We start from the raw sequence: 23,208 nt of genomic DNA on the forward strand, positions 1-23,208 counted from the left end.
ACACTCAGGTCATGTAACTTTTGATTTCTACTTTGTTCCACTCGGGAAGAAATAAATGCAAACGACCTTTAGAACCAGAAATTTATTGTAGCTTATAGACTTTCCAAACTGACCTGTTCCCAATATACACATCTGAAAAGTTATAACCCACAGTGGCTACAAACTGCGTCACAACCCCTCAGGATTACCATTTAGCCATGATCAGTTTTGGTCTAAAATACAGCAGCTACAGCAACAGTATATGGAAGGATAAGTCTTCTACACATTAACACAGGACAACTGTCAGACATAAGTTAAAAGTTTCCCAGTTTACTTAAAACTAGCAGTTAATTACCACATAAGTAGTCAAAACCATTTTCCCCTTTTAGAAATCTAAAATTTTACATTAAAAAAAAAACAAAACCAAAAAAACCAAAAAACCAAACCCCAAAAGAAAACCCCAAAGGAACGGTAAGCTCTGGTGTGGGTTCTCCTCCCTGCTTCCAGGTCCATCTCCCGTTGTAAAGGCACTCCACAGTCAAGGTTCCCCCCGATCAAACCCACCACAGGTCCTGTCACACCGCGAGGTGAGAGCAGAACAGGTCTGCTCTGAGAAGCAAACTGTGCAAACACCTGGACCAACCCTTTTCTCTCTTTCTGTTCATCAGGACCCTTTGTGCCCCACCCTTTGGCTCCTCTGGCAGCTCCCCCAGTGCCCCTGTCCCTGCTGCGGGTGACACGGGTGGGCTCTGCACCCACCGGGGCTCGGCTTACCTTGCTGAGGAGGGAATGCAGTCCCAGGCTCCTGTTACAAGCAAAACAAGTTCCTCTTTAATCCACCTCCATAGAAATCAAGCAGAAATTCATTATTCCAGACTCTGCATAAGACCAAATCAAGTTCACCAAGCCCTGCCTGACAGAAAAACCAGCGCTCCCCACGCCGGGGCAGCAGCACCTTCGTACCTTCCAGCTTTTGTCCTTTGCAGTCCCCAAGTCAGAACCGGGATGGGGAACAATCCCAATCAGCTCCACTTGGAGTAACAGCAACGTGATTCCCAAGGTTTTCTGGTTGGGTGATTTACGCTACGGTTTTTCACCAGCAGGAAAACACAATTCCTAAGTGTAAACAAAGGCTTAAAACACCGACAGTCCGAGTTACTGTACAAGGGGCTGCAGGGGAGGAGCAGGAGTGCTCAGTGGGATCAGCTACACCCCAAACCCTCCCACTGCCAAATCAGAAAGAAATGAACAGCCAAAAAAAAACCCCCCAGATGCCTATTTATGTAGACTGGGAGCCAAGGTGCACAGGTACCCAGGGCTCAGGCTTTCCAGCTTCGTCACAATCCACCACTTACAAACACCCACCCTGTCAGCACGAACAGCCCAGCACTGCACTAACAGGCAGCCTCCCTGTCATTACCAGGAGCTGTGGCAACACCCCACAGCCCCCATGGATCCTGCCCACCATCCATGTAGTGGTTTTTTTTTTTTTCCCCCCAATAACTTAAAAGCCCTTATGCCGAGGCTTAGTTGGAGAGGGAAAAAGAAAAATTAAAAAAAAAAAAAAATAAAAATGAAACCCCAACAACTGTATTGCACAGGGGGCAGCTGAACCTCTGCAGAGGCTCCTAAAGCCTTTACAATTTCTCCCAGGTTTATGATCCCTCTGCAAAATAAAGGGGGTTAAAGAAAAGGAAGGAATTGGAGGAGAGCGGGGCATGAGCGCACATCGAGTCAAGGCCAAGGACAGAGTTACTGAACATCTACACTAAGAACTGTGCCCGTGCTCCTGCTGCAGTAGGATGAGACTTGTAATAGTTCATGCTGCATGATTTTTCACTTTAGCATGTTTGAAACCCCAATTCCCTGTTTTTCACTACCACAAATGACGTAATTACATAATTCCAAGATATTTACAAAATATTAAAAAGTCTTGTTAATCTTCTACATATTAACCTCATTCTGCCACTTTACACATGCACTAATTTGGGGGGAGGGGGAGGAGAAAATTAAAAGAAATCAACAGGCTGAAATGAGCAGCTTTACCCTTTGTCAGCAAGCAACCTTTGCATCTTTTTAGAAAGAGGAAAAAAAAGGAACAAAGCCAAGTTTTGTTTCACTGAGCAAAAAAAGACAGTTCAGAAATTCATGTGCAATGGCTACAGAGCTGTAGAGTCACTTAGCTGAGATGACATAAGAAGAAAAAAAAAGAAAGTGCAAGGTGGTTCCTCACAGAGCGTAAAAAAAAATAATCCAGTCACTGAGGGATGGCTGAAGGAAGAGGTGCTAAACTACAACCCTAAACATCAGGGGCTGACAGAACACAAACACGGCAGGTGGGGGGGTCAATCTACTGGCCAGAATGGATTTGTGTTGTTTGGAACACCATGAATCCTCGGTACCAATGGAGTGTGTGACAGTGGAGTCCTCTGGAGCGGGAGCAGAAAGACAAAGGGAACAGCGGGAATCAATAGCTGAGGGTGGAGTCATCCCATTCCAGCTGTTGCTGTCTGTTAACATTCTGTTGGTCCTCCTCCTGCTCTCCCTCCTCCTCCTCACTGCTTTCAGACTCTGCACTGGTGATGTCATCTTCTTCTCCATCTTCACTTTCTTCTTCCTCCTCCTCCTCTTCCTCTTCACTGCTGTGTTGGTCCTCATAAGTCTGTTAAAAGAAAAGTTAACTTGTCATTACCCCACTGGCCAAAATTCTTCTCATTCTTATTCTTTATTCACTGTATTGGCAAAGGGCTGTTGCAGACTCCTTGCTGGTTTTAAAAGCTCAGCAGGAATTAGGCAACCAGAGAAGACAAAGGCAGGAGCACTGTGAGACACTGCTGTCAACCCTGGCCCTCCACACACACTGATGCTCAGGGGTGATCCAGTCCTGCAGATTCTGCTGGAGAAGGATCTTTAGTAGGACACATTAAGAAGGATTATAAACACAGGTGTTTTGGTGATAAATTCCTGCCAGTTTGGACCAAAACAGGTTGGTTAGGGCAGCACGTGCTGGACACTGGCCTGCACAATTCCATCCTGCATCATGAAGCTCCTGCAGGATCCCAAACATAACTGCTCCTGGCATTTGGCACACTCATCCAAAATTCCCAGTCTCTGCTCTGTGCTCAGGGGTTGGTTCTGCTCTGCTCCTCTGCCCATGGACAATCCCACCCCTTCCAGCTGGAAAAGGGCATTTTTGGTTCAGTGCTGAGCCCCAGCCCCACAGGGTTTTACCTCCATGGGGTTCACAGTGATGGTCAAAGCAGAGTCATCCCAATCCATCTCATTTTCCTTCCCGGTGTCCTGGTCACGCATCGTTCTCTGATGTGCAGCTCGGATTCTGAACACTCCCAGGATGATCATGAACACCAGGAAACTCACACAGACAACAATCACCACAGTGGCTGTGCTGGGAACAACTGCAAGGAGAAGAGACAAGGGGTTCCTTACATGGCAGTGGCAACTCTCCCACAGTGCCAACAAGCAGCTCCCTTCCCATCACCAGGACTGCACAAATCCTCACGTACCTACAGAGGCACTTGGGCTAACCTTGGTCCCTTAAATATAATTACATCAATCTGAAGGACTGAAAACACATGGAAAGCAGATTCCACTGCTCAGACTCCTCTCTAAATTGCCTATTTTTCTTCCTCTCACATCCTACACTCTTGCCAAATTAATGTAATTAAAACAGAAAGGGCAGATCCCATGAGTCATCAAGGGAATATCATTGCAGTTCTTTCCTCGTGCCATTCAGAAATACTGTCCTAGTTCCTCACAGCCCTTTATCAAGGGCCTTTATCAAGTCCCTCCCATTTTCCAACACACACACCAACAGAAAGCTCTTCTGCTGGCAGGAAAGGAACCCTGGATCTCCAGGAATCCACTCCTCCCTGACTGGGCAAGAGCAGAACAGGCCCGAGGAGCTGCCTGGATTATCAGTCCAATACACTGCTTTAAACTCTGGGGAAAACCCAGAGTTTATTTTAACACCAGAATACAACCAGCTCAACTTGAGAGAATCCTGACCTGAAAAGGGATGAGGGTTGGCCAAGTTGTGGCCAGAGAGATCCACAAAGGAGTGATGCACGGGGTGGACGAACTGCGGCTGGGCGGCGATGTGGTTGGCGTGTTCCACTGGGCTGGCCGTGTGGATCACGTTCACCTGGGAACAGGGACACAGGGTTAAACTCCACACACCAACAGATTAGTTCTGAAGAGACACAAGTCAAAGAGAAGGAAATTAAAACAAAAACAAATATGTATCTATTTGCCAGGGCAGGCATCCAATCCTCCCTCCACACACAGCAATGGCTCCTCTCAGGGGACGGTCACCCCATATTTTCCATTTCTTGTCACAAAACCCTTTGGTTTCACAGTTCTCAAATCTGTTTTAGTCTGGCAAGCTGGTGTAGAGACACCAGTATTTCAGAATAGAAGAGATAAAGCCAGTTTATTACCAAACTTGGTAACCAGCCACTTTAACTCTGAAATAACAGTGTATACAAAGATATCTAACCCATTAGTTACCTTTCCTTCATTCCTACCTCTTAGCCTCCTGTATATTTTCAGGCTAATAACAGCAAAGAGAAAAATTCCTTATTACAGTCAAAGTGGTAAGAAAGAGACTATTCTTTCAAGTTTAACCCCCACTTAGCAGAGCTGACTTTTAGGCACAAGTGGAAGCTCATCACAAAATTATTCACCAGTAGAGCTAAATGTGGCCCTCCTGTGGTGGAAGAGGCACAGGGGACCTGCCCCTGCCCAGCAGGAAGAGAGGAGCACTTGTGTTTGCTACACAACAGGGAAAGCATTTGCACTTCCACAGTTTGGTAAATCCCAAGTCAAGCTCTCAGGATTTCCTCAGGACACAGAACACCAAAATACCTGTTCTGTAACACCAGGGGCTCCCAGCCCATCAACACTCCTCAAGCAGTGGCAAATACTGTGGTGGCTTTGCTGTCAGTCTCTTGGTCAGCTTTAAAATGTGGAAATTCAAGCTCAGAGCTAAAAGATGTCGAGTTATGTGGCAGTTCCTCCCAATATAAATCATTGCACATTCCAGCACTGGAAATGCCATATTCTGCTGTCCTTCCAGATATCTGATGTAAGCACACTAAGTAATAATGATCCTCTAACCTGCAATTTCAGCCTGTCTGTGCTCTTACAAAGCCCTCAGAGCCAGAAATTCAGGCATCACACACAGTGAAGGGCCCAGCCAGTCCATCTGTGAAATCCCAGAGGTCACACACGAAGCTCTCTGGAAGCACCACTCCCACTCCATTTGCTAAACGTGTTTTCTACTCAACCTTTTCACCTTCATGAGCCACAGTATTTCTTCTACAAAACCTCTGTTTACACCACCCTGTTTACAGCTGGAATGCAGGACTAAGAACATGCTTTTATATAAAATACAACCCGAGATGCTCCCATTGATTAATATGTATTTACAGTGACAAAAATCTAAACTGGTAACTGATCAATTATGTATCAGCTGAGGCAACAACCTCCATCCTCTAAAGCCCCTCAGAGTGCCCAGCTCGGCTCACAAACCTCCACTTTGAACTCGTTGCTGACGTAGCGCCCGTTGAGCTCCGAACAGACCAACTTGAACTTTCTGTCGAACAGAGACACCGTGTGCCAGTTCCTGTAGCGGATCAAGTGCAAAACTTCTTCATAATTAGCCATAGTGTCAACCCCTGGGGAGGAAAAACACACAGGGGAAACAGTTACTTTGCAGAAGATTCCAATACAACATCATACACTGGACAGGTATCATGGTCTTTCTTTGGGAAAAGTTTTCTTGGTTGATGGATTTTCAGTGGGGAGGCAAAAAAAAGTACCACCACTGAAATCCTGTGGATGGATTTTGTGATAACATCTTAGACCCAGTTAGTCTTTGAAGGGATTTGGGGAGCTTCTCTTTAGAATGCTGTAATGTATTCTGAATATAAACCACAAAGGTTTATATCCAGGCACTGGATTATCTGAGCAAGGAACAAGCCTTTTTTGGGGCAAAGTGTAACTCCACAGTCCAGAGATAACCTGCAGTTTGGGACAGGAGAGAAGGACACAAAGATGATGTTCTAGAATGATGTGTTCTCTAGAATCACAGTTTTCCACCAAAATAGTTGTGTCTGGAATTCTAAAACTGGCCCAAATTTGAAATTCTGAAAGAAAATGAAGTATTTGGAGTCAGGTGTTAAAAAACCACCTCTCCAGAACACTGTTCCCTTTCTGGGGCCCCCAGAGCCTGCCCACGAGCCCCCACCTGTGATGATCATGCCCAGGTTGGAACTGCTCATCTCAATTCCCTTCTGCTGCAACCGTGTCATGTCAATCTCCAGGCTCTCCTGCTCCTGGTTCAGCTCCTCCCCCAGCACTGTCACCTCACACGTGTCCAGGTTGTGCATGATCTCCTCGGATACCAAAGACTCTTGCACTGAAAAGCAGAGGAAAAGCCAATTCCACACAGGGGAAGGAGACAGGAGCCCAGGAGCTACAAAAGTGTCACATGCAAACTCTTCTCTCAGGGTAAATATTAAAATCTGGGCCTGAGGAGAACAAGTATTTGTGAAATAATGATTAAAAAAATGAAGCACAACACTCAAACAAGGGACATTTACATGAGGATAATGGCCTGGGCTCACTATCATTTCTAGTAAGTTTTTCTTAGCCCAGAGCAGATCTACACTTTATTTCCCCTACTAGATTCTGTATTAAAGAGATATAATATAATACAAAATACCCTATATATATAATATTATAAATATATTATAAAGACAATATATTACAAATAGAACGTAATAAAATATTATAAATAGAATTGTATTAAAAGAATAGAATAGAAAAGATCCTGCAAGGGGCTCAGTGAGTGAGGGAGGGAGGGCAGGGTGTCACCTGTAGGATCCTCATCTCCATCCCCCTCCGGCTCCACCTCCCGGGTGATGGTGCTGATGATGCGAAGCTCAGGGAAGAGGGAAACGCCCTCCGAGCTCTCGAACTCGGAGGCAGAGCGGGCAAAGTGGTTGATGCCACTCAGGCTGATTTTGGGCTCCTCTGGCTGCAGGACCATGACATAGCCCTCCACAGAGGGGATGGAGACACAGGCCTCTTCGTTGAAACACCTGCGAGACAGAAGCAGTGGAGGTGACCTGGGAGGGAGCCACAATTCCACACAGTAACTGCTCTGTGAACCTTTGAAAAGCTGTCTCAAATTCAGCAGCTGCCTTGGAAAGCAGGAACTCCCCACCAAGGGAGCAATCTGACAATTAATTTTTACTTACAGTTACCACTTGGCCCCGTTTCTACGCTGTGACTCACAGCCACAGATAACACCTCTAATGAGGGCAGTGACTGGCAATGCATTCCTGCCTCACTCCTTTACTCCACTGTCAGGAGGAAAACAGTGCTGGTGTAGAAAACAACTGCTGAATTCACATGTGAGATGGTCACACACACCAAGGCTCCTTTGTTTACCCCAACTGAGACACCAGGAACCACTCCAGGCCCCCCCAGCACTGCCAGGGATGGGTTATTTCAGCAGCAGGACATACTTGACCACGCTGGTGATTTTCAGCCTCCGAATGCCGGGAGTCGGGAACTGGCGGGAATTCAGGTAGGAGATGTGCTGCATGGCCTTGTCAACCCTCTCGATGTCATCCCCTTCTATGGTCAGGGTCGACTGGTTGGGGTTCATGTGGATCTGAAACAACAGGAGGAAACCATAAGAGAACACCCAACATTGGCAAATCCAGCTGGAGCTCAGCACTGCTCAGCCTGGTAAATGCAGGATAATTGCATCCATATTCAAAACAAAAAGGTCATTATTTACTGGCCCTCTGGCACACAGTTTAACCTCCCTATTCACTGCCTCATTCCAGTGGAATATATTTAGTGTTTCATTCCTTAAGAAAAATTCTATGCACTTAACATAGTTCTGGGTTCTGATAATATGGGAGAGAGGCAGCTGATTGAAGGAGAAATTTAGTTGTGTTCACACAATCCTGCTGCTAAAAAAGCCAGGCAAGTTAAGTCTCATTTTATGAACTGCTTGTTAAGAATCTCTTTTATCAGACACCCTGGTTAAACAGAGGCCTACAAACATGGAAATCCTCTTCTAGAATGCAAGTTACTGTGTTCTCTTTAACTCCACTAAGACCATACTCATACAAGAAAGATTTCCCAGGTTTTTAGGCAATTTTAAGGCAAAATGTCACAAGGGATGAGCTCGTTTTATTTGGGACACCCCTATTTACTCTGCCAGAAGAATCTGTACCTCATCAGGAGTGAGGCAACGGACACGTTCCCTTTTTGCTCATCTGCAAACTTTACCTTCACACCTTTGCCAACACCGTCAGCCATCTGCAAATCCAGCCCCTCCTTGCAGGTGTAGAGACAGTCGATGACCTTCTTGTTCTCCAGTTTCCCGGAGCGGATCATCAGACCTGCCAGGTTGCCTCGGAAAAACTGCGCCATGCGGAGCTCTCCACCTTCGGGGAGGGAGAAAAAACCTTCACTTGGCTTTGATCCTTTTCCTTTTGTCAAACCACAAATCAAGGCCTCCCGGGCACACGGAGCGGGATTCGCATGCGGGTTAGTTTGGAGCCACTCGGGGGGTCAACCCTCGTGGTCCCGGTCAAGCAGGAAGAAAGGATTCAACACTGCCCCATGCACGTGGCCCTCGGATGGGAGGGCCACCTGGAACCATCGGTTCCACCACAAACACCCCAAAAGAAACCCCCCCCCCCCCGAGCGAGAGGTGGTGCTGGGAATGGAAGGCAGAGCCAAGGGGATGAAAACCATGGAAGGGCAATTCCCAAGCTGAGGAAATGACACCTCCTGCCACATCGGGATCCGCCCTCCAGGTGGGAGGGATCCACACCCAACCCAGCCCTGCAGGCTCTCCTGACAGTCAGAAGGGTAGGAAAGGGACTTCCCAAAGTCATCCATCCAGCTCATTCTGAGAAAGGTGTCCAAGAGTTACCTGCCCCTCCCCTCTAAAGGTGCCCCTTCTCTGAGCATTTTCAACTCAGGTAAATCACTTTTACATATCTGGGTTAACTCTGAGGAATTGCAACCTCATAAACCTTATTCCTCAGGTTTTCTTGAAGATGACATCACAGTGATCACCTAAGTCCAACTTGCTAATTAACAGAACACCACCTGGAAATCGGTATTTCAAGGCCATCACTCACTAAGCAATTTGATTTTTAGAGATGTCTAAGCTTGTTTTAAAGATTCCAAGGGAGGAAAGATCCCTGGTGTAACTCAAAATGATATTCAGTGGTGAATTGTCCAGTTACAAATGGTACAATTCGCAGTTTAGATTTGTACAGCTCCAGTTTGAACCCCTGGATGCTGCTACCTCCTTGCCAAATTGAGAAATTCCAGGAATTCTTGCACTTTACAGAAAGAGTTCACATCTTGGATTCACTTTCAGAAACACACACTAACTTTAAGGGTCTCAATTCAAGACAAAACAGAACTACAACTAAAAATTTCTAAGAAAATCCAACCCTGTTAAGACAACCTGAATGGTTGGTCTGGTAATCAGAATTTTATATAAATATAATTTTATATAAAATTCTGATCAATGAGTATCCCCTGGAAATTACAGGTCAGCCTTGTGAGTGGGGAGTAGATTATCCTGACTCTCAGAGGTCCTCCCCAACATACTGAATAATTCTGCAATAAACACACAATATCTACACACAAATACCTGTATTTACACAGGATGAGGGGCATTTATGTTTTAACAGAACTGGGTGAGAGAAATGATAGCTGGTATTTTACACCAGCAACTTGTTTACATCACTTCACTGCCACCAAAATGGCTGCAGATTGGTCCATGGACGTGCATTTGGATGCAACCAAAAAAAAATAACAAACCAAAACCAACCCAAAAAAACCCAACCCCAAACCCAAGCAAAATGTCAGCTGATGAAGCTCTGCAAACAGAAGCACAACGAAGAAACAAGCCTAGGAGAGGATTATGTGAAGGTCAATGGCCCCAATGCGATGCTGCATTTCATGCTGTGTGTGAGATGAAGCAATGTCTTGGCTTAAAAAAAAAATAAATGAAATAAAACAGTAGGGAAAAAAAACTCCAGCAACCTGCAGAGGTCTCGGGCACAGTTTCATTGTCATTCTCATTTCCTGTATATTCTGTAGGAAAGCAAGACAAAGAATGGGACAAGAGGGAAAGGAGCAGGTAGTTACAGTCTGGCAAAGTCTTCTCACAGAAAATACAAAGCAGCCCTTCCCCCAAAGGTCTGCTCATGTTCCACCCAGCTCCCTCAAGGATTAGGAGATCTTTGGGAACACCAAGAGCTGCAATGCAGGGAAGAAGGATCATCATAAGAAGTCATGGCAAGACAACCCAGAGAGCCCCACACACCACCTGCAGTAAAACCAGGAAAAAGTGGGTTAAGCAAGAGAGCAAATCTCCCCCAACCCACTGCTAGCAACGAGACTGTAAATCAACTGGCTCCATTTCAGGGGAAATTAAGGTGAAATCCAGTCTAATACAGCAAATCACCAAAAAGGCATTAAAAGCTGATCAAAAGAAGCCATTCCCGACACAGATTTTATCGTGGCAATAATTGTATCGCACGTATTAAGCAGCCAATTTATCAGACGGAAGCAAAATTGAAGACAGCTTTTAAATTTTTGAAAGAAACGTTAAAAGAACTTCTTCAAAAGCATAAAATCTCTCTCTCCTTGGAGGGGAGCTGTATACATAACTTAGTGCAGGCTGATTTATTTTAAAATCTTGGTAAGATAAAAACAATGACCATTAATTTCACTCCTTTGGCAAACTTTATTCACCATGTGTTCTAATCCCTCTCAAAGTGAGGCTTTTTGGTGCAATTTTTAAAAGGCAATTCTTGTACTTCAGGGTTTTATACTCCTGTTTCAGTCTGCTTTCATTAAAAAGCAATCTCATGGCAGAAGAAATTAAAGAATCATATCATGGTGCACAGGAGTTTTATTTAAATTAAATGGACATGTTTTTGTCAGGATGCAGGACATACATGGAAGCCATTACACAATCCAGACATTTAGCTGGAACGGAGTTTCCAAGCTCCAGTTTCTTTAAAATCAGTCACTAAAACTTCCCTTTGAGATAGAAGAGATTGGCTGGAAAGTCACAAACAGAGTGAGATGAATTATGGAGAAAACCATTAACTGATGGAAGGAAGAGACAACAGAATGAATTCAGCCCTGAAATGGCATTAATACTGAATGATAGTGAACTTGTCACAAAATAACAGATTTGATGGAGAGGACAGATAATTTAACCTTCATTCACACTTCAAAGCCTTAAAGCTCACAGAGAAGAGAGACATTATATGACAGAAACTGTTAATTTGATTAAAAAACGTCTCAAAGCTGTCCATTTGTCACTCATTCCCAGGCTGCATCTGTGCAGTACTGCAGACAGCGACTGCAGCCTGTAATGGGAACTAAATAAAACAGGAATGATTTCACACAGTGTTATCTCCCACCAAAGGGAGCAGCTTTCTACCAGCCAGGGTCTAATTTAATCAGCAAACACTGCAGTTCAGCAGTGAGGCAAGAGCTCTGTTCCCAAGATCTCTGCAATCAGCATCCATGTGCAGATGCATCCTCCTCTTTTTTCCTCCAGCTCTGAAGGGGAGGTTTTAAAGTATTAAAGCACATGAATCAGCACTTCACAGCCTGCAGAATATTGTATTTGAAGCCACAATTTGGGAACAATAAAGGAGATGTCTATTTTTGTAAGCAGAAATGGTGAAACATCCAAGGGCAGCAGCACTGTGCTGTCTGCTGGTCACAGCTGCAATAATGAGAACACTTTTTCCACAATATGCTTTTCAACTTACTTGAAATTAAGTGTTCTGCTTGGTAATCTGAAGTGTATGAAGTATTCCTGCAACTATTATTAAAAACAGCAAAAAATTACAACAACAACAACAATAATAATAATAAAAATTAAAAGCTCTCTGTATTCCCAAATACCACAAAACCACTCTGATGGAATACAGCTCGGTGAGCAGCTTTGTGTGTCACAAGCACCCGTGGGCAACGAGAAAACAAACACTCATGGAAAAAATGACTAAAAGAGGAAATATGTGATACCAGCCAGGAGCAAAAATAGCCTGCAGAAGGCAAAGCAAGTTATCTTTCAGGCACTAAAGAGACCTGCCACGTAATTCTAGATAACCACAGAGATACCATTAAAGAAGTTAATTAAAGTATTAAATATTGTAAATAGTTACCTTGCCAGCAGGCTCCAACCACCAGCTGTGTTTCTATCTTGGAGGGGTGCAGGGGGTAATCCTCAGTCACTGGGAAGGGATCGTAGGAAACCCCATCCACATAAAGAGTCACTGCAGGGAATTCAACGTTGACAACATAGTGGTGCCACTCCTTGTCACACACCTGAGCAAAGAGGGTTTTCAACATCAATTACAGTTGAATTACTGGTGTTGATGCACATTTTCCACAAGCACACACGCAGACAAATGACATCTACGAGCCTGCACAGACACAGCTGCTGTTGCACACACATGGCACACATCTGAAAGGCAAACCGACTGCCAAACATTAATAAAAAGTTTCTTTTCTTCTGTTGCCAACACAGGAAGCTGCTGCATTTCCCTTCCTTTAATTTTTATACTGAATAACAGCGTATTTCAATCTAAAAATACATATCTACATGCAAGCACATCCTGAAATGCTGTTATAAGACAACATTATTTGACAGAGGACAGGTATTTTATGAGATGGAACATTAAAAAAAAAATGACTATTTTAAATAGGAAAAGTCCTTCCATGTCAGAATTATTTACAGTGACACAGCTGATTTGGTTTTGGAAAGTAGAAATTTTCCTACAAGGACACATATGTGTATTTTATCAGTAAAACAACACACACTGCCCTGCACAAAAAACTAGGATATAATTAGGTATGTTAGAAAGGTAACAGGCAAAACAGACCTGCAATAGTAACCTAAAGCAACTAAAAGGACTTGATAAATTTACAGATATCCAGGGTTATTTTATCACTCAGATCCAGAGGGCTGGAAAAAGGTCACATATCCAGAAGTATTTTAATGCTGTAAACAACCTGGAATACTTCCCATTTTCTCATGCACTCTCCCTTACAGTGCATTCAGTGAAGATAACTGATATCACAGCTAGAAGAATGACACTGGAGTTTCTATTTTACACCCAAAATTAAGAGGTCCAGCTGAACCTGACACTTGATCCCAAACAAAACAAGTTATCGTTGGGTTCTATGAACAACAACATCAGTGAGTTCAGAGCTGGAGAAAGCATTTATTAATAATTACACCCCCAGGGAGCTTCCTTCCTGGTGGTTTTCGCTCCAGCACCCTCCCAGCTGTCCTTCCAAACGTACCTGATTCAGCTTCCAGTGGAACTCAGCAGGTTTGTAGGTCTTTCCCTCCGAAGGGTCTTGGCGGAAGAGGAAAACGAGCCGGCAGTTGTGGACGTAGAGGGTGTAGTGGTGCCGGTTCATATCTGCACGAGAGTTTGGGTAACAGCATTACTCCCTGGGAACCCCCAGAACTCCACCAAATCCACCTGTTCTGCAATTCCCACACTTAAATCTCCGTGGAACCGAGAGGAACAAACAAATCAAGTCAGGCAGGCACGGTAAGAGGAATTTGAAACGTTTGCTGAAGAACTCATGAGTAATAAACACATCTCTCCAAATCCAGCCCAAATCAGGGCACTGGAGTGAAGAGCCAGAGATAAACCTGTCAGCAGGAGAAAAAGAGAAAGAGCTCTATTTGCACACAGAAGAGCTTTTTTTGTTGCAAAGGAGCAGCTCCTCCAGCCTCTGATTATTCCTGGTTTGGAGCAGGTCCATGTGAGGGCAGGTGGACACACTCTTCCTAAGAGAGAACTGCAGGCACAGCTCTAAAGGATTTGCCATTTGAAACAAGTACAAGGGTGAAATGCTGGAGAAACAGCTGAGAATAAGGGAAAGAAATATTTTAGCTACATCATCCACGCTACATCATCAAAGCTACATCTTGGCACGGATGAGCCAAGAAAGGGACCAAACTCATGGCAATCTTTCAGTCTGACAGCACTGTTCCACTGCAATCCACTCCAAACTGCCTCCCTCCAGCCAACCTGCATTTGGGCTTTCAATATTTCCTAATATACCATTAGAATGAAGGCAAATACTGCCAGAAACTACCTGCCACAAGAATTCCATGGTTAGGTCAAACCAAGGAATAAAAGAGGAAAAGCTGTTTTGAGGGTCTGCTGCCCATGCACTTTAAACCAGGAAAATCTATTTAAATTTGCCTTTTTTTTTTTTTCTCTCCAGTTCCCTTACTTCCATGTAGAAGGTCTGGGGTTTGATGAAGAGGAATAGATGAAGGTAGGAAAAGAGAGTATTTGTATCTGTTTCTGATGACTGGCACTTTTCTCCCGTTCAAAGAAATGCTTCTGGGGTATTACAAATCTTTCTTATTTTCAAATAAAATTTCAAATATATTCAGTGTAGTTTCCTTTGAAAGACCCAGCAGCAATTAAAGTCTCTGATACACTGGCCAAATGCACTGCTCCAGCTTAACAAAGGCAGGGATTCTCTTGCCCCCATTAGACAGCAATTATGGAAACAGGGTTATCACATTTCCTTCTTATTAATAGCATTTTCAAAATCATTGTGTCTGTAGCATTCACAGAGAGCGAAATTATGCACTGAGTGAAGAAAAATTTCATCACTGGAGAGACAGAAATTATATCCTCCCAGAAAAAAAAAAAAAAGATATAGCAGCAAATGCTGCCACTAGACCTGATATATGTGTCTCAGTGTTTTTAGGCAGCATCAAGAACAGAGCTATCTTTGGAGATGCAAACTCGAGCCTGCATTGCCAGAATAAGTCAGTGCACAAAGTAAACTGAAATAGAATTAGGAAAAACAAGCCTGCCCAATCTGAAGCTGGAGAATCTAAGGCCAAACCTATACACAAGCACAATAAAGAGTGACTTTTAAAATCCGCTTCATTTCACTTCCAAAAAAAAAAAAAAAATAAAAGAAAGGTAGAGAAAAACCTGAGGGTTGTCACATGTGAGGGTTGTCACATGTGAGGGTTGTCACATGTGAGGGTTGTCACATGTGAGGGTTGTCACATGTGAGGGTTGTCACATGTGAGGGTTGTCACATGTGCTGCCAGAGAACACAAAAACCTGACCAACCCAAAGGCAACATGTTTGTGATTGAAATACTGACAAACCTGTCTTGTCTGAGTTGCACAGGATTGTCTCCTTCTCCTTGGTTCCAGGCCCGTGCCTCATCCACACCGAGATCATGAAGGGCTCTTTCATGTTGATGGTGACAACCCCATCGGGGACCTTCACGGCCTGGGTGCCGTTGAACTCGAACACTTGGTCGCTGTCGTGCCCGTTGTCCGTGGGGAGCCCCACGGTCCAGTTGGCAGCGCTGCTTGGAGGGGGAAGCAGCTCAGCTGTGCCAGAAGCAGCACCTACAACGAGAAGGGAATCAGACAGAAACTTTAAAAAAAAGATCACTGCTGGTTTCAAACCAAGCTGCTTTTCTGGGCATTAAATTTTCAGCACTGTGAGGGTTCTGCGCTGCCACCACACGTCAAGTAATTCTCCTTTGAAAGAATGTGGCACTAATTACAGACATCTGATATCGTGATGACTTCCAAAAACTGAGCTTCTGGGTAAGCAACTAAGCGCATTGAAATTGTTCTGCTTACTGTCTCTCCAGCTGTAGAACCTTACTGTGTTGCTCCTGTCTCAGGAACCAGTTCATTAATGGCACTTGTCCCTCAGACCTGTGACTGTGATGATGCCTTTCTCTCAACACTGCACCAGTTGTAAGTCTAACATTCACCCAGCTGAAGGGAGTGCATCAGCAGCCCCTCCCAGCTCACTGTCTAACATTCACCCAGCTGAAGGGAGTGCATCAGCAGCCCCTCCCAGCTCACTGTCTAACATTCACCCAGCTGAAGGGAGTGCACAAGCATCCCCTCCCAGCTCACTGTCTATTCATAGCAGAGTCAGAAGCAGGTTCTTGGCTTGCTGTCCTTTCCCCACTTCTTAACGTCACACTGACCTCAATCAGGGCACAGCTCAGGAACTGCCTGGGTCTCTGGGGTTACACACTGGGCACACTTTCAGATGAAGTTCAAGACATAAATCAGTGATAACTTGTCCTGTAATCTCAGTTCTTGCATAGTGGCTACAAAGGATTCATAAGCTTTCCATAAAGCCTTTAACTGCAGCGTAAGTGGGTGCCAAGGGCCTCCTGGGGCAAGCACAGTATGAATTTATCTGAAGCAAGGGAACTGCTTTTTTTTCCAAACCACTCTTTTTTTGGTGTTCTCATCTAGTTTTTTCTACCATGTATTTCTTAAGATTGCATCCATCATGCTCAGAGAAAGAGAGCCTTTAATGACTATACCCTTCACCCAGATAACATCCTTTCAGCTCTTGGACATGACTCTCATGTGAGGGAAATTGTTAAGTGTACATAAGGCAGTGGAGAGGCAGAAGAAAGAGATTCTTCACCACACTTGAGAATTATTTTAAAAGTCACCTTCAGGCAATTTCACTGCCTGCTAGGAAACAAGTTGGAGGAAACTACATGCAAGTGAAGGCCAGATCTACTCACTGATTCGTGGTCTAACATAAAATGCAAAGAAAAATGAGTAAGCAAGAGACAGCACTTATACTTTAACAAAGGCATTCTTACCACAGAGCCTGTGGATGGATTTCTCTGAGTAGGTGTCTCTATCACAGCCTTTACCAATATGGTTGGTTTCCAGTTCCACCGTGGCTTCAACTGAGGTTATTGGCTCATCACAGGTCTCCAAATGCATCCCAGGGAACAGGGCCAAGGAACCAGTGCCAGGCTCATACTCGATTCTTTTGCTCCAACCTGGGTATTTACCCAAAGAAACAACATTAAAGGTGTCTCACGTTGAACTGAGGGTACCAGCAAGTGCTGAAAGCAGAGATATAAAGGAGAGCAAACCAACCTTGCCAGCCAGGCTTGCACGTAGGTTTAATGCTAATTTTAACCAGCACATCCTCAGCCGCTCTCTTCTTCCCACAGTCATAGGCTGTCACTGTCAGCTTGTACTGGTGTTCTTTACCATAGCTCAGCTTCTCTGTGTTTTTTATATAACCTGGCACACACAAAAAAAGCAATGATCAGGCATCAATAGCATTTCTCGGGGTCACTGCTGCATTAAAGGTGTTCAGGTACCAGCTTTGTACTTTATACAGATGCCCAAGACTTCAACAGACTCACCTGGGAGGGAATTGCCCTTCACTGTTTGACTTTTCAGTGCCAGGCATCAGGCCCAGCTCCTTACAAATTACATTAATGCAGAGATGAGCACACAGACACAGAACAGCAGTACATACATCTCAGGCTCTTAACAGCACATTATCTCCAAATGGAACTGCTCCTGCATGGCAACTGATACATAACCTGTTTGGATTATGCCAGCATCCTCTATCTTTTTAAATTTGCAAACCCATGGACAATGTGGATCCCTCCCAAAAACTCAAACTAAAAGCCCACTGGAAACTGCTCACTTCGCTTAACCAGCTTGCTTGAACCACTAAAATTATCTGTTGAAGAGCCCACAGATCACTGGGGGCCAGGAAATGACCTAAACAAATGACTACACTTAGAAGCAACAGCCATGAAACTCCAGCCACACATGAGCACCTCAAATGGGTAAAGCACACACACGGAACCCCACTTTTGAAAGCTAAGTAGCACAAGTTATCCCAAAACAGAATGGACAAGACAGACCTACTAAGAGGTGGTTTAAAACTTCAGCTATTGTGTTTTCTTCGGTTCGAAAAGCATTTTACAAGAAACAGAGATGCAACACCCCATCTGCTCCTGCCATCAGTAACAGCACATGGTAGTGGCACTGAAAGACATCTCACTTTTCATTATTAATTCAGACTGAACACCTCTGCCTGACTGTGCTGGAGGGAGGGGTTGAACAGGCCTGCTGTACTCCTGTGCTGACCCCTGGGTGACAGATGACAGCAATTCCCGCTGCACTTACCGTCTTTGTCGATGGCAAAGGGTACGTCTGGGGTGACAATCTCGTAGCTGCAGATCTGGCTGAACTGTGGGGAACAATCTGCATCCACGGCCTCCACCTTGAGGATGTTGTCGTACCTCTTGCCCTCGATCACCGTGGCCTTGTAGGACTTCTCCTTGAACACCGGGGCGTATTCATTGACATCATTCACCTGGATATGGACCGTGGCTCTGCAACAACACGCACACAGCTCAGCCTGCAGCTCCTGCCCCTGCCAGGGCTGTGATACAACAGCTCCACGTGAGCCCATCCTCGGGAATTCCAGCCCTCAGGAAGAAATGACTAATAAAGCCAACAGTCTCAGAACTGCCCTAGCTAGGAAAGCAGTGGGTGTTTTCCCAGCGTGCTGCTACATAAATCAGTGCAATTCTACGTGATTGTTTACTACTGTTATTTATTTGCAAATAACATTCAAGCCCTTGTATTGCAACCATAAAATTGGCACCATTTTACAGAACTGCAATGAAACAGAGCTGTGACAAAATAGGCTTTTTTTTGCTTTTGTTACAACAGTATAATCCTGGTTCTTCCCTGCTGTCAGAGTATTTGATGTGAACACCCAAATTTTATTTTATGTGAACAGGAGTGACAGTTAAGACTGGCCTTAGACTGAGAGCTCAGTCAAGTGCATTTGATTGGCTTTCTTTGGCTAATAAAGTACTCAGCTGTGTAAGTCAGGGAAAACAGCCCTATTTGTTAGATAATGAGAAATCAGACAATTTAAATGGAAGAATCACAGAAGTGGCAGATACACTTTAACACATCATACAGCCTGCTAGATAATCCAAAACAGATTGGATCTTGAATCCCATCCTTTCATGCCTGTCACTGATTGCTGGTTTACACAGAACAGGAAAAATAAAGCAGTTGCTGTCACTGACCAAGGAGAAAAGATGAATGATGGAATGCAACTAATAAAGAATTCAATAATTACAGTCCTTCCATAAAAACAGAAGTTTCCTAACAATTATGCTGAGAAAGATCTTTAAGGTTTTATTTTATCCTGTGTGCTAAATAAACACCACCAAAAAAAAAAAAGGGTACCAAACAAACTGCACGTTTCTGACTTGCAGAGCTACACTCCAAGACTCTTAAAACCCCACAAAAAACCCCATAACACAGCCAGCCATGGGCCAGGGGAAGGTGAACAGTGGTTTGTAGGTGCAGATTGTGGAAACCCATCATTCTGCTGTGGGAGAACAGCAGCAGAGTGTGCTGCTAGGATGTTCATGACATAGCCATGAATTTGGATAATCCTAATTTTTCCTAGACCCATCAGAGAAAAGTTTTTACCTCAACCAGCACAGGTAGAAAAATACAGATAAATTCTACAGTGTGGAGAAGGACCTGAACAAAGAATGTAATTCCAGCCAACCCAACAAATGTTTTGTTGCCATCCTTCTCTTTGAAATCTTCCTTCAAAAGTCAAACAGAGTACCAAACAGCTTGAAGGACAGTTATTTTCCATAAGTGCAATCCTTTAGGAGGTTACATTCTGTGGCCTGTTTTGAAGCTCACAGCTCTACATAACAAGGTTGTGTTTGTCACCAAGCTGACCCCTGCTAGTCTGGTCCTGATCTTATTTACTCCCTCCTTCGCCTCGCACAGCAGCTCATCTCCCACATGCTCTGCAGATGTTTACACCAGGGTGTTCAACAGTTATCCTCAAGTGGATTTTGAAGAGGGTATTTTATAGTGTGGTTTTCCTTCAGATAAAGATTAGCTGAAGATTGCTTTGTTCCCATTCCTCAGTCTAGGCACAGATGAGCCTCGTGCTATTGATCCTGGGTTCCTTTTGGTGAGGCTGTCTGCAAATGATAACAACGTGGCTTCTCCTGCATTTTCTTAAGCTTAATATAGATTGACTTCTTGAACCAGGTTTGGGGATTTAGAAACTGAATCCTGGAACAATGTCCAGGCTTGGTATCCCACACAAACTCTGCATCAATTCGAGCCACATTTTAAGTGCATCAACAGTTTTTCTGCTTCTATCTCCACACTATTTTTTACTGATTCAGAGACTTCAAGGGATGAAGCAATGTCACATAAAATACAAATGAAGAGATGTCCAAGCATTTGGCTGCTCTTTTTATCCCCATAATGACCCTGCTGGAGAAGGGAGGTCACACCAGATGACCCACCGTGGTCCCTTCCGACCCGACCCATCCCGTGATTCTGGGCTCATATGAAAAAAGCCTTCCAGTATTAACACTTTCATTTACTCTACACAGACAACAAATCACCACGAGCAGGAGACTTCCCCTCAGCCCAGCCCAGATTTACTCACTTGTGGGATTTTTTGGAATTTGCCCCGTCTGGTCCCTTCCCGCAGTCGTAGGCCTGGATGGTGAACGTGTAGTCCTTCTGGAGTTCACAGTCGAGCTTCTCCTTCGAGCGGATTATTCCCTCCCCGGTGGATTTATCCACCACCACTGCTTCAAAGGGCACGTTCTGCCCGTGAATTTTAAATCCACAAATCTCACCTACAGAGCCAAAGGAAGAAGGGTCAGAAGGGGTGGGGCGCTGTGAAGCGTCCAGAAAATAAACCACCAAACATTTTGCAGCCAGGGGGTTTGTGAGGGTTCTGTGGACAAAGCAAGAGCACTGTGCTTTAAAGATGGGTGATTTCTGGGAACTTTAGTAAAAAAAGAAGCCAAAAACATCTGCCCTTCCAAGCAACTCAGTTTACTTTGCATCCATTCATGCAGGAGTACAAAAGAGAAAAAAGAGAAATGTAGACAGGCATTTCACAGGAGTACTTGAGATAGCTCGAGGGTGAGAGTAGAGATCTGATGTGAGCACACAGCCAAGGCCACTGGGAATGTCTTCTATGCCAAGCTACTGGGAATAGCTGGGCAGCTGGTTTGTTTTGACCAGAGCAAAAGGTTAAAATGCACAGTTACAAGTTGGAGGGATGAGAAAGGTTCAGCACCGGAATGACAGAAATTCTGTCAATGGGTCAAAGGGCAAAGTCTTCCTGTGCAATGGACCTGGCTAAAATTAGGGAATCAAAATGAACTACTGGATGAGAAAGGTAGAAATACCAACTTCTCAGGCATCCATTTCAACAGCTATCTGCTAACACGGGTCAGGTGGCAGTCAGGGGTAGGATTTAGGGGACTGGTCTTCTCTCCAAACTCCTCACCCTACAAACCTGGAGGAGCAGGCCCTATGACATCATTCTGAAACACATCTGAGCCTCACACTGCGCTGCAGGACTCTGGCTGGCACAGCTGGGTAAGCCCAGCACACAACAAAAGCCACTCAAGCTGTCTGAGCACCCACACTGGGTTTTTACCTGTCTAACTCACGTTTTGAGGGTGATTTTTCTTACACCAACAAACCCCACTGTTTTGCTGTTATAGTTGTAGTGGCACCAGAGCACCAAGAATGCTCTCCTACTGGAAACATCTTCCATAAAAAGGGAGTTGATTCATATTTAAACTAATGAAATACTGAAGGGTATGTCCTGCAGGGAAGGGGCTGAAATCACTTTACAAAGCACTTGAAAAAACTTCAGATGTCCCAAAAAAGCCGTAAGTGAAAATCTCAGAAAACGCTGATTTTCCCCAAAAGCGACTTCCTCAGTGTCCACACAACGTACAGCAACCCCAAACGGTTCAAATGGATGTCTGATTTACAGATATTTCTAACCCAGGGTTTGGTTACATAACAGGGTTTTTAATCAATATATTTTAAAATAGAAAAAAACTGGGAGAATAAATGGGACAAAAGTGCATGACAGGATCTTCTGTTTCAGTGCTGATTCCCCATTTCATAACCAAAGTTAGTAGGTTAATATTCATAAAAGGGATAGAAAGAACCCTTTATCACCTTCTTTGGTGACTGTCACCTCAAAACTCTCTAAAGGGAGAAAAGATAAACCCAAGTCAGTAACAGGAAAGGTTGAACGGGAGCAAATAAGGAAAGATTCACACATTACACAGAAAAGCTTTGGAAAAACTGTATTGGAAAATTCCAGTGGTGATCTGCTGCAACTGTTACAATTTTAGAGTTTTAGTTATGTTAAATATGATTTAATCTTTTAACTCCAGGTTGCCATTTGTAGAATTGTGAAGTATTTATTTAGTAAGTTCATCAAAAGGCTCTTTTCATTTTTCCTTTTCTTTTTCTTTTTTTTGGTTTTAAATACCACCTGCTAAACAAGAGATATTTTCCAAATTCCACAGTGATGAACAACTATCCATAAAGCAGAACTGATCTGAATTTACTCGTAGTATACTATTTAAAGAAGACATATCAGATAAACCAGCTTTTATCTACTGTATTGAAACCACCACGTTTCTACCATTAAAAACCTTCATACTCCCCTTCTGAGTTCCAGAAAAGAAAAAAAAGGTTATTTTTTTTTTTAGAACAATCATGGGATTTTTGTGTTTCCACATCAGTTTTTCTCAGTTTAGGTTGTAGAACCCCAGCATTTGCAAAACTGCAAACCCAGTTTGACAGCACCGCCATAATTCACAATGAAAACATATACACATTAAACTGTGATCCTAATACATTCCCAACAACCTGCAGTAACACTTCCAAGGCTCCATCCCAGAGTGGCCTCAGAAAGAAATGAGGCATTGCAGGTACAGAGAAATATTTTACTGAAGGTAAATTTACAGTTTAATACTGAAGTGGAAATATATATTAAAAAAAAAAATACCTTATCGTGATTTCTAGCCCATTTTAGAAGGAGCCAGTTTCTCAAACAGCTCTCAGCAGGTTCTCCCTCAAACTCACTTCAGGTAATCCCTGGATTTATGACCAGCTCTTTATTTCAACACTCCAAGAACGCTGCCTCTTGTGGCCCCCACACCATTTATTTCAGTCTATTCTTACTCAGGATATAAATCTAATCCCAGATTTTAATGTGTTTTGGCAACAGGATCATTGAAGAAAATTTGACACTGTTTAAATTCATGGCTGACACCGCTGATCAGTCAGAAGTGACATTCCAACTGCAAGCTTTTCCATATTCCATGTGTTAACTCCTGTACCCACCTCCCTGCTCCCCTCCAGGAGCTCTGAGAGCCAAGCACTGTGTGTGAAACTTGGAATTACAGGGACAAAATAACTGGAAGGGAACATGGAAG

At 44.0% G+C, this 23,208-nt stretch overlaps 1 protein-coding gene across 2 annotated transcripts in view; it reads right to left on the minus strand.

The window, feature by feature from the left end:
* Positions 1 to 67: 67 nt before the first annotated feature.
* The window catches only part of CLSTN1 (calsyntenin 1), a 35,865-nt gene continuing 12,724 nt past the window's right edge, over positions 68 to 23,208 (minus strand). The window contains exons 3-19 of one of the 2 annotated variants that reach the window (XM_050322512.1): positions 21,938 to 21,967; positions 20,391 to 20,586; positions 18,065 to 18,273; positions 17,012 to 17,161; positions 16,726 to 16,911; positions 15,239 to 15,487; positions 13,384 to 13,505; positions 12,240 to 12,402; positions 10,093 to 10,143; positions 8,311 to 8,468; positions 7,533 to 7,681; positions 6,877 to 7,103; positions 6,248 to 6,418; positions 5,530 to 5,675; positions 4,006 to 4,141; positions 3,211 to 3,395; positions 68 to 2,641 (exon numbers count right to left, since the gene is read on the minus strand). In XM_050322512.1, coding sequence (XP_050178469.1) covers positions 2,447 to 2,641; positions 3,211 to 3,395; positions 4,006 to 4,141; positions 5,530 to 5,675; positions 6,248 to 6,418; positions 6,877 to 7,103; positions 7,533 to 7,681; positions 8,311 to 8,468; positions 10,093 to 10,143; positions 12,240 to 12,402; positions 13,384 to 13,505; positions 15,239 to 15,487; positions 16,726 to 16,911; positions 17,012 to 17,161; positions 18,065 to 18,273; positions 20,391 to 20,586; positions 21,938 to 21,967 — 2,723 coding nt within the window. In that variant the 3' untranslated portion in view covers positions 68 to 2,446. The remainder of the gene's footprint in view (positions 2,642 to 3,210; positions 3,396 to 4,005; positions 4,142 to 5,529; positions 5,676 to 6,247; positions 6,419 to 6,876; positions 7,104 to 7,532; positions 7,682 to 8,310; positions 8,469 to 10,092; positions 10,144 to 12,239; positions 12,403 to 13,383; positions 13,506 to 15,238; positions 15,488 to 16,725; positions 16,912 to 17,011; positions 17,162 to 18,064; positions 18,274 to 20,390; positions 20,587 to 21,937; positions 21,968 to 23,208) is intronic. The other variant, XM_050322513.1, reaches the window with a different exon arrangement.

The sequence above is a fragment of the Myiozetetes cayanensis genome, unplaced genomic scaffold, assembly GCF_022539395.1.
Source record: "Myiozetetes cayanensis isolate MyiCay16 unplaced genomic scaffold, myiCay2020 scf28, whole genome shotgun sequence".
Taxonomy (NCBI): Eukaryota; Metazoa; Chordata; class Aves; order Passeriformes; family Tyrannidae; genus Myiozetetes; species Myiozetetes cayanensis.